This window comes from Sciurus carolinensis, chromosome 3, assembly GCF_902686445.1.
Source record: "Sciurus carolinensis chromosome 3, mSciCar1.2, whole genome shotgun sequence".
NCBI classification, from domain to species: domain Eukaryota; kingdom Metazoa; phylum Chordata; class Mammalia; order Rodentia; family Sciuridae; genus Sciurus; species Sciurus carolinensis.
Genome location: NC_062215.1, coordinates 69091303 through 69105370, shown reverse-complemented (window position 1 = coordinate 69105370; position 14068 = coordinate 69091303). Strand labels below are relative to the sequence as shown.

The 14068-nt window shown below is 49.2% G+C and overlaps 2 protein-coding genes across 6 annotated transcripts in view; one reads left to right on the top strand and one right to left on the bottom strand.

The window, feature by feature from the left end:
• Fam168b (family with sequence similarity 168 member B) overlaps positions 1 to 4867 on the top strand; it is a 29707-nt gene extending 24840 nt beyond the window's left edge. For all 5 annotated transcript variants that reach the window (XM_047545901.1, XM_047545900.1, XM_047545897.1 and 2 more), the window contains one exon: positions 310 to 4867. The gene's annotated coding sequence lies outside the window, so the exon portion shown is untranslated. The remainder of the gene's footprint in view (positions 1 to 309) is intronic.
• A 731-nt stretch (positions 4868 to 5598) lies between these two features.
• Arhgef4 (Rho guanine nucleotide exchange factor 4) overlaps positions 5599 to 14068 on the bottom strand; it is a 206320-nt gene continuing 197850 nt past the window's right edge. Inside the window, 9 exon segments of the mRNA XM_047545044.1 lie at positions 5599 to 6888; positions 7432 to 7509; positions 8166 to 8409; positions 9126 to 9164; positions 9166 to 9258; positions 10726 to 10855; positions 11197 to 11429; positions 12349 to 12528; positions 12617 to 12793. Coding sequence (XP_047401000.1) covers positions 6737 to 6888; positions 7432 to 7509; positions 8166 to 8409; positions 9126 to 9164; positions 9166 to 9258; positions 10726 to 10855; positions 11197 to 11429; positions 12349 to 12528; positions 12617 to 12793 — 1326 coding nt within the window. The 3' untranslated portion in view covers positions 5599 to 6736.

The following is a 14068-nucleotide window of genomic DNA, read 5'->3' as shown; positions in this document are numbered from 1 at the left end:
ATCTAAGAGCAATGTAGTATTTTATGTTTTTGTTCTTCCTGGCACTCCATAAAGAAGAAGGAAACCATTTGAGTGGTTGCTATTTGTACTGCATCTCTGTTCTTACCTGAAACATTCCCCTCCTGCCTGCTATAGGAGGTAGTGTTCTGGTTGTAACTGGGGGTTTCTGTGAGGTGAATGGGAATCGAGTCTAGTAACTTTTTATACTGCTGCCTCTTTTTGACCCTTTTGGACCTTGTCCTTTTGGAAATTTTGGAGCAGTGGTAGCAAAAGAGCTCTGTATGACTGTGTGCCTGTTATTCTCCCTAGGTTTGCGGATGGAGCTGTGCAGTCACATCATTGAGGTTCCACAGCTGGTGCTGCAGGCCTTGTGCCTCCAACCAGGACTTTCTTCTTAATGCTCTCGACACTTAGCTAAACACGACTGTCCCGGCCCAGCAGGTCCCAGCGCTGTTAGTCTCCAGCTAACTCCGTGGGTTGGTCTTAAAGCAAATCCTGTTTTGTGGACTGCCTGGCAATTTTTTAGCTAACTGTAATGATAAAAAGGGAGTATTATCTATTCTGAATCATATCTAGTTGAATGCATGTTTTAAAAAAAACAAACACAAAAACAAAGCTTGCTCAATCTACCTGCAGTGACTGATGCAAAACCATCTTATGCAAAACCCAAAGGAATGGAAACGTATTTTACAACTGTATCACTAATGCACTGTTGTATGCAAAGTCTTAAAGTTTTAAGTGTTAAAGTGAATTTGTTCATAGAGCATACCTGAAATACCTTAGGTGATTCTTCAGCCTTTTGGGGTTGATGTGGGTTGCCAGTTAGGGATGTGGACTTAGTTTTCAGCAGTCTGTTTCTTTGGCACTGACTGCATGGGAGGGAGCTGCAGGAATGGGGAGAGAGTGAGGGGGCCGCTGTGGTTCGGGATCAGCCAGTTAGTGGGCATCCCTTTCTTTCTGTGTAGACTTGGCAGGGTCAAGGGAATGGGGACATGCTTAAAGACCATCATGGAAGATTAGAAATGTGTGGCCAGTACAGTTAGGGGCAAAGGGACTGTCTACATATCAGCAAAACAATTTTCCTTGCCATCTAAATTTCCATCACACTGTCTGTCTCTTACAGAGAAGAATGCTGTTTTGTATATCTTTATTGAAAAAGTCTTGTGTAGAACTAAATTGTTTTCCTGGAATGGAAGATAGGTGAAACAGCCACACTTGGATGAGGTATTGTCTTCTGCTTTATTTAGCTTAGAAAATCATTCCAACCGCCCCCTTCCCCAGAAATGTTTGAAGTCAGCCGAAAACTTAAAGGCATTGCTACCCGCTCCCCCCCACCGCCCCCCAAAGGAATGGCGAAGACTTCAGCTGTATGTTATAGAGAAAGTTGTATATTTAAGAATGATTAAAAGGGAACAAAACTTTATTTAAATTCCTCATGTTTCTTGTAGAGAGGCAAGACTGTGGATGTGTCTGAAAATGTAGAATCATGTAGCTTGTCCTGGGGTAGTCCACCTGATTGTGACTTGTCCTCTGACCAGCTGGAGGGGATTCATAGGGCTGGTGTCTGTGAGCCTCTTCTGCCATCTCTTCTTGCAGCTAAAGGCACCCAGCACCAAGCAAGTGTGGATGGCAGAAAGGGCCAGGTAGCAGTGGAAAGCATTTGCCTGCCTGGATCTATTATGGAAAGATTTTTAGTTTAAAATCTGAATATTGTACATAAGAAATCAAGAGGATTTTTTTTTTTTTTTTTCCTTCTAAATGCCCAACTTCCATCAATAGGAGTACATGTCTGTTTTCAGTGAGGGTCAGAAGAGTTGGAGTATGAAGACTTGCTCCTTTTCAGGGGTCTGTTGTGCAGGGACGGAGGTACCTCTTTTTCCCACCCCATCCTTGTTTGGAGTGCTGTGGACTTCGGTTGAGAGGGGATTCTGTGCTGCCTCTCCAGCAACTAGGTCAGGGCGCTGGCACTCAGTGGAGGTCACTGGTAGTGGTCAGCCTGGCTGGCAGGTAACCTTACCACTGAGCCTTTGGTAACCCTTATTTTTTATAGTGAGTACTCTTCATTTTCTTTTTCCACATTTATTTTGTAAGAAGTTTAGGAATATTTTTGCATGGATCATTGTAAACAGAAAGATTCCTTATTCCTAATGTCTATTAACATAGAATGTTTACTGATAAGTACTTTAAATTGCTTCATGAGCACTTAACCTGTGTGTGTGCGTGCGTGCGTGTGTGTGTGTGTGTGTGTATGTATGTGTATGTGAGTGTGTGTGTGTGAGAGAGAGAGACAGACAATGTACCCCAGGCATGTAGTTTGTGTTCATTTCACAAATCTATGTTGGTAATTGTGTTGGTTTGCAATATCAGTAGGTTCCCAGGATTTCAGGGACTTAACTGACTGACAGAGAAGGCAGTTTTCCCAAATTGAATGGTAATAGATGAGTAGAACATGTTCATGATTTTAGTGTATGTTTTAACAAAGCCCCATACAAAAATGGAAACATACATTCCCTGTGCCTGTAAGGGGCAGAGTCATTTGCATTCTGGAGGAAGTTCGAAGAAGGTATGTGAACTGTCTCTAGACCTGTGTGAGACTGGCAAACACAGGGTGTTCCCACAAGCACTGAGATGAAGGGTAAAGAAGAGTGGGTTGCATCCCTTTCCCGGTGTACATCAGCTTAATAAACACTTTGCTTCCCTAAACTTTTTAAAAATCTTTTTTTTCCCTTTTGTGAAGTTGAACTGAGAGACTATCAGATACTTTGACTTTATTTATCTATGTTGAAATCTTTTCCATTTTGATACTATCATTGTATCAGCTATGAAATTTGATGATAAAAGAGAGTTTATCTGTCAGATAAGAACCTGAATTTGAGTAGTAACAAAACTGTCATAGATTGTAATTTTTAACAGCTTCAGTTCTAGTAAAATTAATTAAGGGCTAGAACCTGCGTCAGTATTCTGTTACAGAGCTACATAATTTGGTATCCCAAGCACATTGTGGAACATTCCCTGAAATTTTGCATTTTGTGTGTGTGACATTCCTGATTTTGAGTGTTCTTCAGTTGAATTATTGTTCTTTTTAGTAGCTGATACAGGCAAACAGAGGACCTAATTCCTGTAAACATGGATGTCATTATGGGTATTCAAAACTGTTTATTCTCTACCTTTTCCCCTGAAGCTTGGAAGGTGTGTTCATCAGCTGTGTAGCTGCTGCTCCTCTTTGCTCATAGAAATCTAGTTTGGATGTGGTCTGGAAGCTGAGTGAGTATTTAGTGTTATCTATGAGCTTCTTGATTCTGTGAGGTGAGGACACCTTTGGGCTAGGGCCAATCATGGTAATAGGCACATAAGCTCTTCCTGAACCTTTTATGTCTCTTGTGGGCCATCTTTCAAGAACATTCTTGATGGTGTGGTTATTGGGCCTACAAATTGCTATTGGGTGACATTTCTTGTGTGCTATGCAAATGTATTATTCATAGGAGGCAAAGAGGTCCCTAGTCCCGGGCTGGGTCCCTGGCCTCTTGAGTGTCCTGCCCTTCCCCAGCAAGGTATCTGCACCTTGCTTTGCTTTATCTAGTAGCATTATCCTGCTGTGACAGAGGAGGCCTAGGAAGTAATTTGCATGTTTATTGGGGGACATGTCAGTGATAGGAAATATATTGGAATGCTCTGGCATTTGGTAGTGTTGTGTCCCCACATGGGCTTTGTGTGCCCATGGGCTGAGTGTGCCATTGGGGGATGATAAAAAGCTGGCATGCACTAGCTGTGCAAATATTGGGACTCCTTTTCAAAGGAAGGCCAACTGTCACCTCTCCTTTTCAAACATTTGAAAACAGTATTACTCTGACTAGTTGGGTCACCTTCTTATCTGGCAGCTGACAATTGGCTGCTCCAGCTTTTGTTGGCCTGGCACTACCCACACAGCATAGGGTCTTTCATGGGTGCAGCGGCAGGAGGGATAGCCGCTGGTCCTTCTCTCTGGTGCTTTCTAAGAGAATCTCTAAAGTTTAGGAGTGTGGTTGGCTTCAGGGAGAGCAGAGTTCAGCTCTCCTGCCTAACACATCTCCCAGGTTTATGTGTGTTTTCTCTGAGCTGCGTACTACTCCACCTGAGCTCTCTGAAGGGCGGCAGACCTTTGGATATGCTGCAGATGACACACTGAGGAGGTGGGTGTGGCCTTGGTAGAAACTGCAGAATTGGTCTGTTTCAGAGGGTTTGTCTCTTTTCCCCACTCCCCATTCATTTGAAAAATGGAAAACCTATAGGATAAGCAGGATGAAGTGTGGTCAGTTGGAATGGGGAGAGGAGCAGTATCTCTGTCTAGGGAGTCCTGATGCACTTCAGGCAGGGTGGGATGTCCCAGAATGGTGCAGTAGGCAGCTCCTTGGGCAGGGTGGCACTGTGGGTTCTGGTGCAGAGTAGTGGGCAGTAGAATGAACTAGTTGGGCCAGATCTGAGACTGTGCTCCTAACAGGGTTGCTGTGATGGCCACTCGAAGGAGAGGCCCCAAGAAGGCTTATGGGCTGTAACTGAATAGGAAACTGTCCCCCCCCCTTTTTTTTAAATGATTTTTAAATACTGTTTTTTACACCATTCTCTTGGTACTTTTTTTAAGCTTAAGTCAGCATTGTCTTCCAGTGTTAAGGCATCCCTTGCCTCTGCATTGAACTTACGTGTCAATACAAAGGAATGGACCATCCATCCTGAGCCAGTTCAATTAGGTGTAAATTCATACTGTTTTAATTTTTTATGCAATCTGATGAGTAGATGAGCTCAGATTTAAAATTCTTAAAGCACGTTTATTGTAACAAGAATTGTTATGTATTAATACTGCAGTTTTCAATAAAGATTGACTTGTGTTGCATATTCTGGTTTTCATTTTTTTCCACGTAGGTTTTGTTTAGAGGTAGTTTGGCCTAATAGGAAGGTGCTATCTCTCTGTAAGTTAGGAGATTGCTAGCGGTTGCCGGAAGAAGGTCATGTGACCTTCAATCCCTTGGAGGTAGTGGGTTGAGGAACTATTCCCAGGTGGTTTGGGAGGGAGGCAGCTCAAGCTTCTCTTCTGGCTTCTGTGGTCAGGGTCCACCTGGGAAGACATGTCCTTCCCCATTTCAGCAGGGAGAAAGCTGAGGCCCAGAAAGGTGATGGACCCCAGTCCCCCCCAGTCCCTCAAACTCATATATGCCAACTCTAGCTAAGTACTCTGGGAACAGTCAGGGAGGGAGTGGGCCTTCAGGCCTTGCAGACTATCCTCCCAGCAATCCTGGGGCTCTGCAGCACTGACCCATCTTCTGTAGAGCCCTGAGGATGAGCTCTCTGATCAGGTCCCCCCACATAGGCCCCCTTACCCTCAGAATTGTTTGGCTCAGTTCTCCCTCCTTTTTTTTTTTTGATACCAGGGATTGAACTTGGGCTCTTAACCATTGAGTCACATCCCCAACCCTTTTTATGTTTTTATTTTGAGACAGTGTCTTAATTTGCTTAGGGCCTTGCTGAGTTGCTGAGGCTGGTTTTGAACTTGAAATCCTGCCTCAGCCTCCTGAGCTACTGGGATTACAGGTATATGCCACCATGCCCAATTCATTTTTCCTCTTTAGGGAAAGGCCAGGCACAGAAAGAATGGGAGCACACACACAAGAAAAATGCACACATACCAACAGAAAACAATGGTTGGCAGCCAGGTTACTTTTCACATGTTTCTTTATGAAATTAAATGTGGCTTCTGGCTTGGAGAAGGTATAGTGCAAGAGTGACTGTCCATGCTGCTGAATCCTGTAGGGTTCCACACTGACATGCCAGGCCCTGGCTGTGCTCCTGGAGCCCCTGGGCAGGATGTGGGTGCCCTCACCACATGTCCGTTGCCTGGAGTGTCAGGTCAGTCTGGATGCTGGGCCCAAGAATTCAGTCCTTATGGCTTCTCACGCTCACTAGGGTAAGGCAATCTTTCTGTGTCACTAACAACAATTAATTGTTTTTCATCATTGTTAGAAAGACGAGGACAAAACCCAAACAAAAACAGGAACCAAGTGGTTCTGCAGCAACCCCACAGCTACAGATGGACTGGTCACGAAACTTGGACCAAAGTATGGGCTGACTATATGGTTTTGTTCTTCCCACTACACAACATCACCAGTGAAGAGGGTGACCAGCAGTATCTAGAGAAGGGCTGGGAGGTAAAAAGGGCAGGTCTGGGCCAGATATTTGGGCACAGAATTCCTGGTTCCTGCACTCCATGGTTGCAAGTGGAGTTGCAAGTGGCCTGGGGGGACACAGCCCAGATTTGTAGGTCGCCACTGGCCATAGAGTAGGTCTCTCCTGCCTGAAGAAAATAGGAGTGAGGATGATCAGGTTTCCAAAGAAGAGGGTCCAAAGCAGCTAGAGCCTTCTGCACGTCAACCTGGTAAGTGGTTCTGAGCTGTGGTTCCTAGGCTCCTGGTCAGTGAAGGCCTCACACAGGTCCGTAGTGTGGACAGACTGGGAGAGAGTCAACAGGCTGTAGGAGGGGTTTGTATGTGCCAGGGCGCTGTCTCTCCCAGCTGGTCACTTCATTCACCAGCAGCAGGGAAGAAACCAAGGATGGGAGCACAAACCCGGTACCTCCTGGGGGCACCAACACCTGCACACTTCCAGTTTCTTAGGCAGAGAGGATGGCCAGATGGAGTGGTCCTCAAGGAGGAAAAGCTGGGGGCCGAGGGTGGGCAGGTCCACAAAGTGCTGTCAGGAGGGTACTGGCTCACTTGCGGAAGGGTGCCAGCCGGCTAATGCTGTGCCAGAAGGTGGATGGCTTCCGCCTGGGCTCCGCCAGCACCAAGACCTGCTGCTGGGGCCGACTGGCAGGCAATAGTGGGTGCTTCTGGCGTGTCAGGTAGCAGGGCCGGCCTACAGCTGGGCAAAGAGAAACAGCAGGGTCATTGGTGCCCCAGTGTCAGGTGGCACAGGATGGAAGGCAGAGGGGCCCATTCCAGGCCTCTGGTGCAGAACCCTCAGGCAGTTTTGCCACATAGAATTTGTTTCCCAAGGGGCTGACCACATCCTAGAGCCCATCTACCTGGAACCTCTGGCCTGCCCTGACCTACTATGGCCTGAAGAGATGATGGATGGCCAGGGACCTTTGGAAGGCATGTGATGATGCCTCTATCTGTAGAAAGGGGGACAGCAGCTGTGAGGGTGCCTGTCAGCAGCCTGAGGAAGAAAAGCACTGACACTAATGGTGCCACAATGGGGTGGTCAGAGGGGTCAAGATAAAGAACAGTGTACTAATCCAAGCTTTGTCACCTGTGGCCCCTTATCACCAGCCTTTGGGAACATAATACCTTCAAAGGGTAGTGGGCTCCTCTGGGGATCTGGTGGTTAGGTGACTTTGCTTTTAGGGGTCAGACAGATAATCAAGGCCAGAGCTGCCCAGAGGTGGGACTATTGTCCACTTACCTTTGGGCTTCCCTGTGGCTTGCTGCTTGCTGGCATTCAGCATGGCCTGCTTCCTTTGCAGTTCAGTGATGGAGAAGCCTGGGGGGAGGTACACATAAGGACCCACATCCTCCTCCTTCCCTGCCCGGGTGCAGTCTTCCCAGTGTTCTGCTCCCATATGCTTCAGGGTCTGTGCCCTGGATATAGCAGGGGCTGTTCCTTGGCCTGCTCAGTCAGCCTGCCCTGCCAACCATGGCAGAGAATGAAGATCTACTGAGTCCTCCCACGTTCTCTCCTCTCACCTTTACCTGATGTCTGGCTCTCCCTTTATTCAGTGTCTAGGTGGATGCTCTTCACCAAGAGCAACCTGGCCACTGAGTGAATAGGAGGGGGAGATGCTTATTCATATGGGGCAGGGGAGACTTCTGGAGGCTATTACCCACCTCTCCTCAGGGCTCCGGCTGGCTATAGAGATGTGCATGGGGACATGGGCAAGTTCGTGCAGTGAAGCAACATCCACTCTACAGGCCAGCAGACCCATACCCTGGGGCTGTAGACCAAGGAAGGGCCACTTCTGCCAGTGGAGTGAGGCTGGCAGTGCCTTGCTTACTCTAGGACTAAGAGATTCCTGGAGCCCTGAGGCCCTCTGGAGAGATACACTGCCTCACTCTATCATGGTGGTTCTGCCAGGCCAGGCCAGGCAGAAGGGCCAGGTTGGCCTTAGAGGTGGGGCAAGGCCCAGCAGGGTCTCGCACCTGTCTCCTGGTCCAGCCGCACCTGCTCCCTCTCCCTGGCAAAGGCCTTGAGCCAGCGCTGCTTCTGCTCAGGCTTCCTGGCACATAGTAGGTGGCTGACCCCTGAGGCACTGCAGTGCAGCCGGAAGGCGTTCTTGATGCTCACGTGGAGGTCTCTGTCCTTCCCGTCCTCCAGGTCCACCACCTCCAGGCCATCCATGTCCAGCCGGCCCTTGTAGTATAACACGTCCCGGCGAAGCAGGTCCTGCCAGATGCTGCCCTGAGCTTTGGCTGCCCAACTGTTCACCTGCTCATGTCCCTGGTCTGCCCCCAGCCACCTCCCCAGCAGACATTAAGCACCTAAAGGCAGAGGGGGCCTGGTGTGACCTGTGACTATGCTGAACCACCAGCGGAGGAGCCTTGCCCTTTTAGTGCCCAGCTACTACCGGGGCAGGGGCAGCCCTGTCTTTGAGCAGTGCAGTCTGGTGGGAAGATAGACATAGAAACTAAGGCAGTGGCCTATAGGGCACAGCACAGAGGAGTACAGTGAACAAGAACTTCATGGATGGGGGTGCTGGGCCATGTTTTCAAAGAGATGCAGAAGCCAGCAGTGAAGAGGAGGCTGGGAGGAGGATACAGCAAAGGAGCTCAGGGTTTGCAAGGAGAAGCAAAGGTTTGCAGGAGGAGAATAAATATGTGACTTGAGGATCAGGCAGGGGCCACGTCAGGAAGGAGGACATTCTTAATAGGACTGGGCCCTGATTGAACTGAGAGCCATCCCGTGGTCCCTAGGTCCATGCTGCAGAGCCGACTGCCCCATCTCATCCTAGCCCTAAGGGCCTGACCATGCTCCAGGAATGGGAATGGCCAGTATAGGATTTGGCAGTCTCCTTTCCTCTGGGCAGTTGCTCCCAGCCCTCGGCTTCAGTCTCTCCACCTGCTCTACGGGGCCAGTCCAGCAGGGGAGAGTGACTCTGGTACCTTCTTACAGTAGATGAGCTGGTGGTCAAAGAGAAAAAAACATTCTCTGCTGGCTCTTGGCTTGAGGCTGTGTAATGCGAGTCAGCTCCCCCGAGTAGATGAGTTCCGAGCTCCTGACCAAAAGATCTTCCCCCTGGGGATCCCCAAGGAGAGCCATGAGATGAGCACACTCAACCTTGGGCTGTTTCCTGCCTCTGTTGTGGGTGGGTGTCTTCCCACTGCAGCTTTCACTGGGCCAGGTCAAGGGTAGGCTGGGTGCTCTTGAAGCCCAAGAATAATTCTGGGTCCCAATGGTGGGGACTATGGAGGGAGAGGAAAAAGGGACACATGTGACCTGAGCTGGCTATCCCTGCAAAACAGCCAGTGGCTTCATGTGGTTCTTGAGCACTGAAAATGTGGCTAATCCATGTTGAGATGTCAGTATAAAATACACAATGAGTTTGAAGACTTAATATGAAACAATGTAAAATATCTCAATGATATTTTATGTTGATTACAAGATGAAATGCTATTTTGGATATACTGAGTTAAACATTATTGAAATCAGTTTCATCTGTTTCTTTTTTAAGACGGCTACTAGAAAGTATAAAATTCTGTATGTGGCTCCCATCTTTTGATTAGATGTATTGCCCTAGAGAAAAATTAGGCCTGGCTGGAATTCACCTGTGTAACTAGTCTTTAAGGTCTAAAGAAGGTCCTTTTCTCAGCTAAATGTATTTAGTATCTGAAATTCCATCACTGGACCTCAAACTTTCTAAGCCCTGTCCCTTCCCAGTTCTATGAGAGTGCAAATCCCAGCCAGCTGTTGGTAACCGTCCAGTTTAAGATGACTGAATTTGTATGGGTCCTTAGCCAGGGCTGGGCCTCAGAACCACTGACTGCATTGCCCAGCCACTCCCCAGGAATTTGCATTCAGTAGGTTAAGAGTGGGGTCCAGAAATCTATTTCATAATGTTCTGTGGCTAATTTATATTGATTTTCAGATAATTTCTCTTCCGGGCAGCTGGTACAGTGGCACTGTGTGGATAGGGAGCTCTCAGGTGTAGAGCCTCAGGATGAGGCAGATTGGTTGGTGGTGGAGGGGCAAAGTCCCCTATGGCCCTGGGGAACAGGAATATCATTAGTTCAGGCCTTTGTGTTGCCTAAGAAGGCAAGGCTGGCAGACAGACAGGGAATATGCAAGTCATAAAAATGGAACCAGGGAGCCCTGATGGGTGGTGATCCATTTTTGGTCACACTTTTGGGCCTAAATTCAACTGTTGGGAGCCCCAGAAGTTAAATGAAACTCAGGGATGTACCCTGTATCCTGAAGAACAGACAGTTCAGAAAAACATGCTTCCTCTGTTAGGGCTTCTCCTGGGCTGGGGTGGCTCTTGGGAGGGCTGCTGTATCTCACACAGGAAGTGGGCTACCAGGTGTTCAAGGTTGGCTCTGGGCAATACCAAGGCCCTGTGCCCATGTAAGAGAACCTGCTTTTCCGTTATGAGTGCTCACTTCCAGGGGCCTGGCTCCCTGCTTCTGCTCCCTCCCAAACCTTTCAGGATAAGCACAGTTTTCAAGCAAAGACACCACAGTATTTTCTGGGCCCGGGGGCCCTCACCTCCCAGTCCTCTATGGAGCTCTGCCACTGAGCAATCTTGTCAATGTTTTCAAGTCTCCGTTTCCGTTCGTTGATGAGCTGGGCCACGTTCTTCATGGCATGCAGAGCAGCTTCGACATCCTTGAAGTCCCTGTGGCAGAACAGAGATGGAAGGGCACTGCGGGCTGGAGAGCAGAGATGCAGGAGTCTCCCACAGCTCCCTGGGTGGAGCTGCCGTCTCCTGGGGCTATGCCCCCTGGCCACTGTCTGACTGGTCAAATGCACAATCCCTCTCCTCCTAAATGCTAAGCACAGAGCAGAGCTTAATATCCTCTTGATGTCCTCTTCCCCTGCTGCAGTGGCAGCTGTTTGAGGGCAGTGCTTGTTTTATTCAGTGCTGTTGCCCCAGTACCTAAGCAGAACCCAGCACTCCTCAAGTGCTTATCAAACTGCTGCATGACCTCAGCTATCTCCCTGCCTCACGCCTCCTACCTGTGCTGAGGGTGGGTGTACTTGAGCAGCTCAGCCAGCTGCAGTGGGTACTTGCAGATCTTCTGCACTGGAGTCAGCAAGAAGCCATCCAGGGAGATGTCGATCATTTTTTGTAGCAGCCGGCAGGCCTCGAAAAAGTACACATATTTGCTGAGTTTGGTGAGCCGGGACAGCTCCACGCAGGCGTTGGGATGGTTGTTGCAGTATTCCGAGTAGATCTGGAAGTCTGCTTGCTGTAGGGGCACAACTAGAGATCAGGATGGCTGTCTTCCTGCCCCCCAGGCAATCATCCACAGCCCCATGTCCCAGAGAGCCAAGATTTCTTTTAGGAGTCAGGTCTCAGAGGGCACCAGGCCCTCTCCACTTACTTAACTAGGGCACAAGCTATGTGGAATCACATCCAGGGATGGGAAAATCCTGAGAGGACTTTTGTGCTCCTGACTGCTGCCACCCAGCTTTCTCAGCAAAAAACCCTAAGCAGATACTTTGTAAGGTTTTTTATTTGTTTTTAACAAAATCAATGGTGCTAATAAGGAAAGAGCTATTGTTAAGGCCAAAAGGTGGGTAGGGCAGGGGCTGGAAAGTGGAGAGACAGACATCCTTTGCTTAACCCTATGTGTTCACCCAGGGCTTTCTGGATGAGGTTGCTGTGCTTTCAGGTGAGGTTGGAATCTTTCCAGACCAACTCAACAAATCTTGGGTAACTGGCATCTAGAGTGGATGTGGGCTGTAAATTCCACACAAATTCCAAATTGTCCACTATGTGAGGAACCCCAGAACTTACCCCTTGAGCACTAAATAAGTGGCTGGGCACATCTCTGCCCTCCTGTCTGGCCTAAGCAAATCTTTCCTGACTGATGCCTGAGACTCCCCTGGCAGTCTTCAATGGCAGTGATTCCCCCCACCAAAGCAGCAACCCTCCTAAGACTGTTGTAGAGTGAGGGGAGCAGGTGGAGGGTTGGGGCCTGGTACACAGATGTTTGGAAGCTTCTGGAAAGAACAGCAGTAGCAGGTTGGGGCCGGGAACCAGGTACAAAGGGAGGTGAAAAATAAAGGGCCAGGGTGTACAGGGAGAGGTGAAGTCCCTGACAGAGATAGGTGCTAGACAGGGAGGGCTTAAGGATCCAGGTGGAGAAGCCGGGGTTTGCTCACGTGCTCCAAGAAGCAGGCACCCAGCTCGCTTAGGTGTGGGCGCTCCCTATTGAACTTCTGCTCCAGGGCCTTCACAAATGCCTTCTGGCAGCGATAGATGTCCTCGATGTTCCCAAAGATGGTGCGCAGCTGCTCCTCACTGAACATGTCTGCACGCTTGCGGCACTGCCTGATGTAGCCCTTGGTGGGGTGGGGGTGGGGGTGGTCAGGGCTCTGTCCCCATCCTTCGCCCCTCCCCGCCTCACTCGCAAACCAGGTCCCTGCTCACCTCACAGATGTCTCGCAAGTGCTTGATGTAGTCCCGCTCAGTGCTGAGGATCTCGTTGATGACGTTTGTCCGCATCTGGTCTTTGCTGCTCTGTGCTTCTGTTCCACCATCCTCAGCCTTGCCATTGCCAGTCTGTGGGGTCTCATCATCCGCGGGCTCGTCCTGGTTCACCCGTAGCTGCAGGTAACCCATAGTCAGTCAGTACCCTGTGGTGGTTCTTGGAGTCAGTCCCTATACACTGCATAGTGGCAGTGGGGAACCAAGACTCAGAGGACTTTCAGTGGCCCTGAGCTAGCTTGGATACTCCTATACTGCATCACATGGTATAAGGCTGGGATGGGGACAACAGGCCTGATTGTAGTAGACTGGAGAGGGGAAGGGAGTCCACCTCCAGCACCTGGGACTCTAGAGCTGGGTTGGCTTGGGTTTTTTGTTTTGTTTCGCACCAAGGGGCACTGGTATTATCCCAAGACCACTGGGGCAGCCTTGGCAGATCCTATGTTCCCTGTGACACGCCAACTTTGTGCTCAGCACAGTGCTCGAAAACATGCTAAGGGTTTCTAAACCAGCACTTGCTCGTACTAGGCTGTGTAGGGGCTGTGACTACAGTGGATGGGTGGTGTGGTCTTGCTGTTTCAGATCTATAACTTAAGGAAGGGTGGGGCTCAGAGTAGAGAGTTTACCTGGGAGTCATGAACAGGAGGAGCACCTGAACACGGGTCATGCGGTCTCCCTTTCTGGCTGCCCTCAGCTTGGCCCTTTTGAGACCACACCTGGATTTTCCCCCCCGGAGACCAGAGGTCACCTTAGGTGGAATCTGGGTCCCCTCTCTGTGACCTCTTAGTGACTTCGTGCCTGTTTCCTCAGGTTCCTATCTCCTGGGCCTGGATGAATGTTAAGTGAGGTTATCCATGTAAAAGTTCTGTAGTGCTTCATAAAAGCCTGATGAACCAAGTTCTTAATGGTGGTGGAATTCTAACTTGCACATTCTCCTTGTGGGGTGTATACTGTCACCACACTGTTCTCTCTGGCCTGAAGGTTTGCCAGAAGGGGATTAGGAGCAGGGGATAGAGGAGGTAGTGGCTCTGCAGGAGGAGGAGGGCTGTGTCACACCTCTCTGATACCCACCCAACCAGCCCAAGGTCCCAGATACCAGTAAACTGGAGAAGGGGGACCCCAGAGCTGTTTTGAGCTTGGATGATAATGATGAATTTGGTAATGGGACCTAAACCAGGGCACTCTACTGCTAAGCTACATCCCCAGCCCTTTTTAAAGTTTTATTTTGAGACAGAGTCTTGCTAAGTTTCCCAGGATTGTCTCAAATTTGTGATCCTCTTGCCTCAGCCTCTGAGTAGTTGAGATTATAAGCATAGGCTACCATGCCCAGTTTGGGCTTGGATTTCTGAGCAGAGCCAGGTAGTTCCTCTTGAGTCAGACAGAAGCATGGGCTGG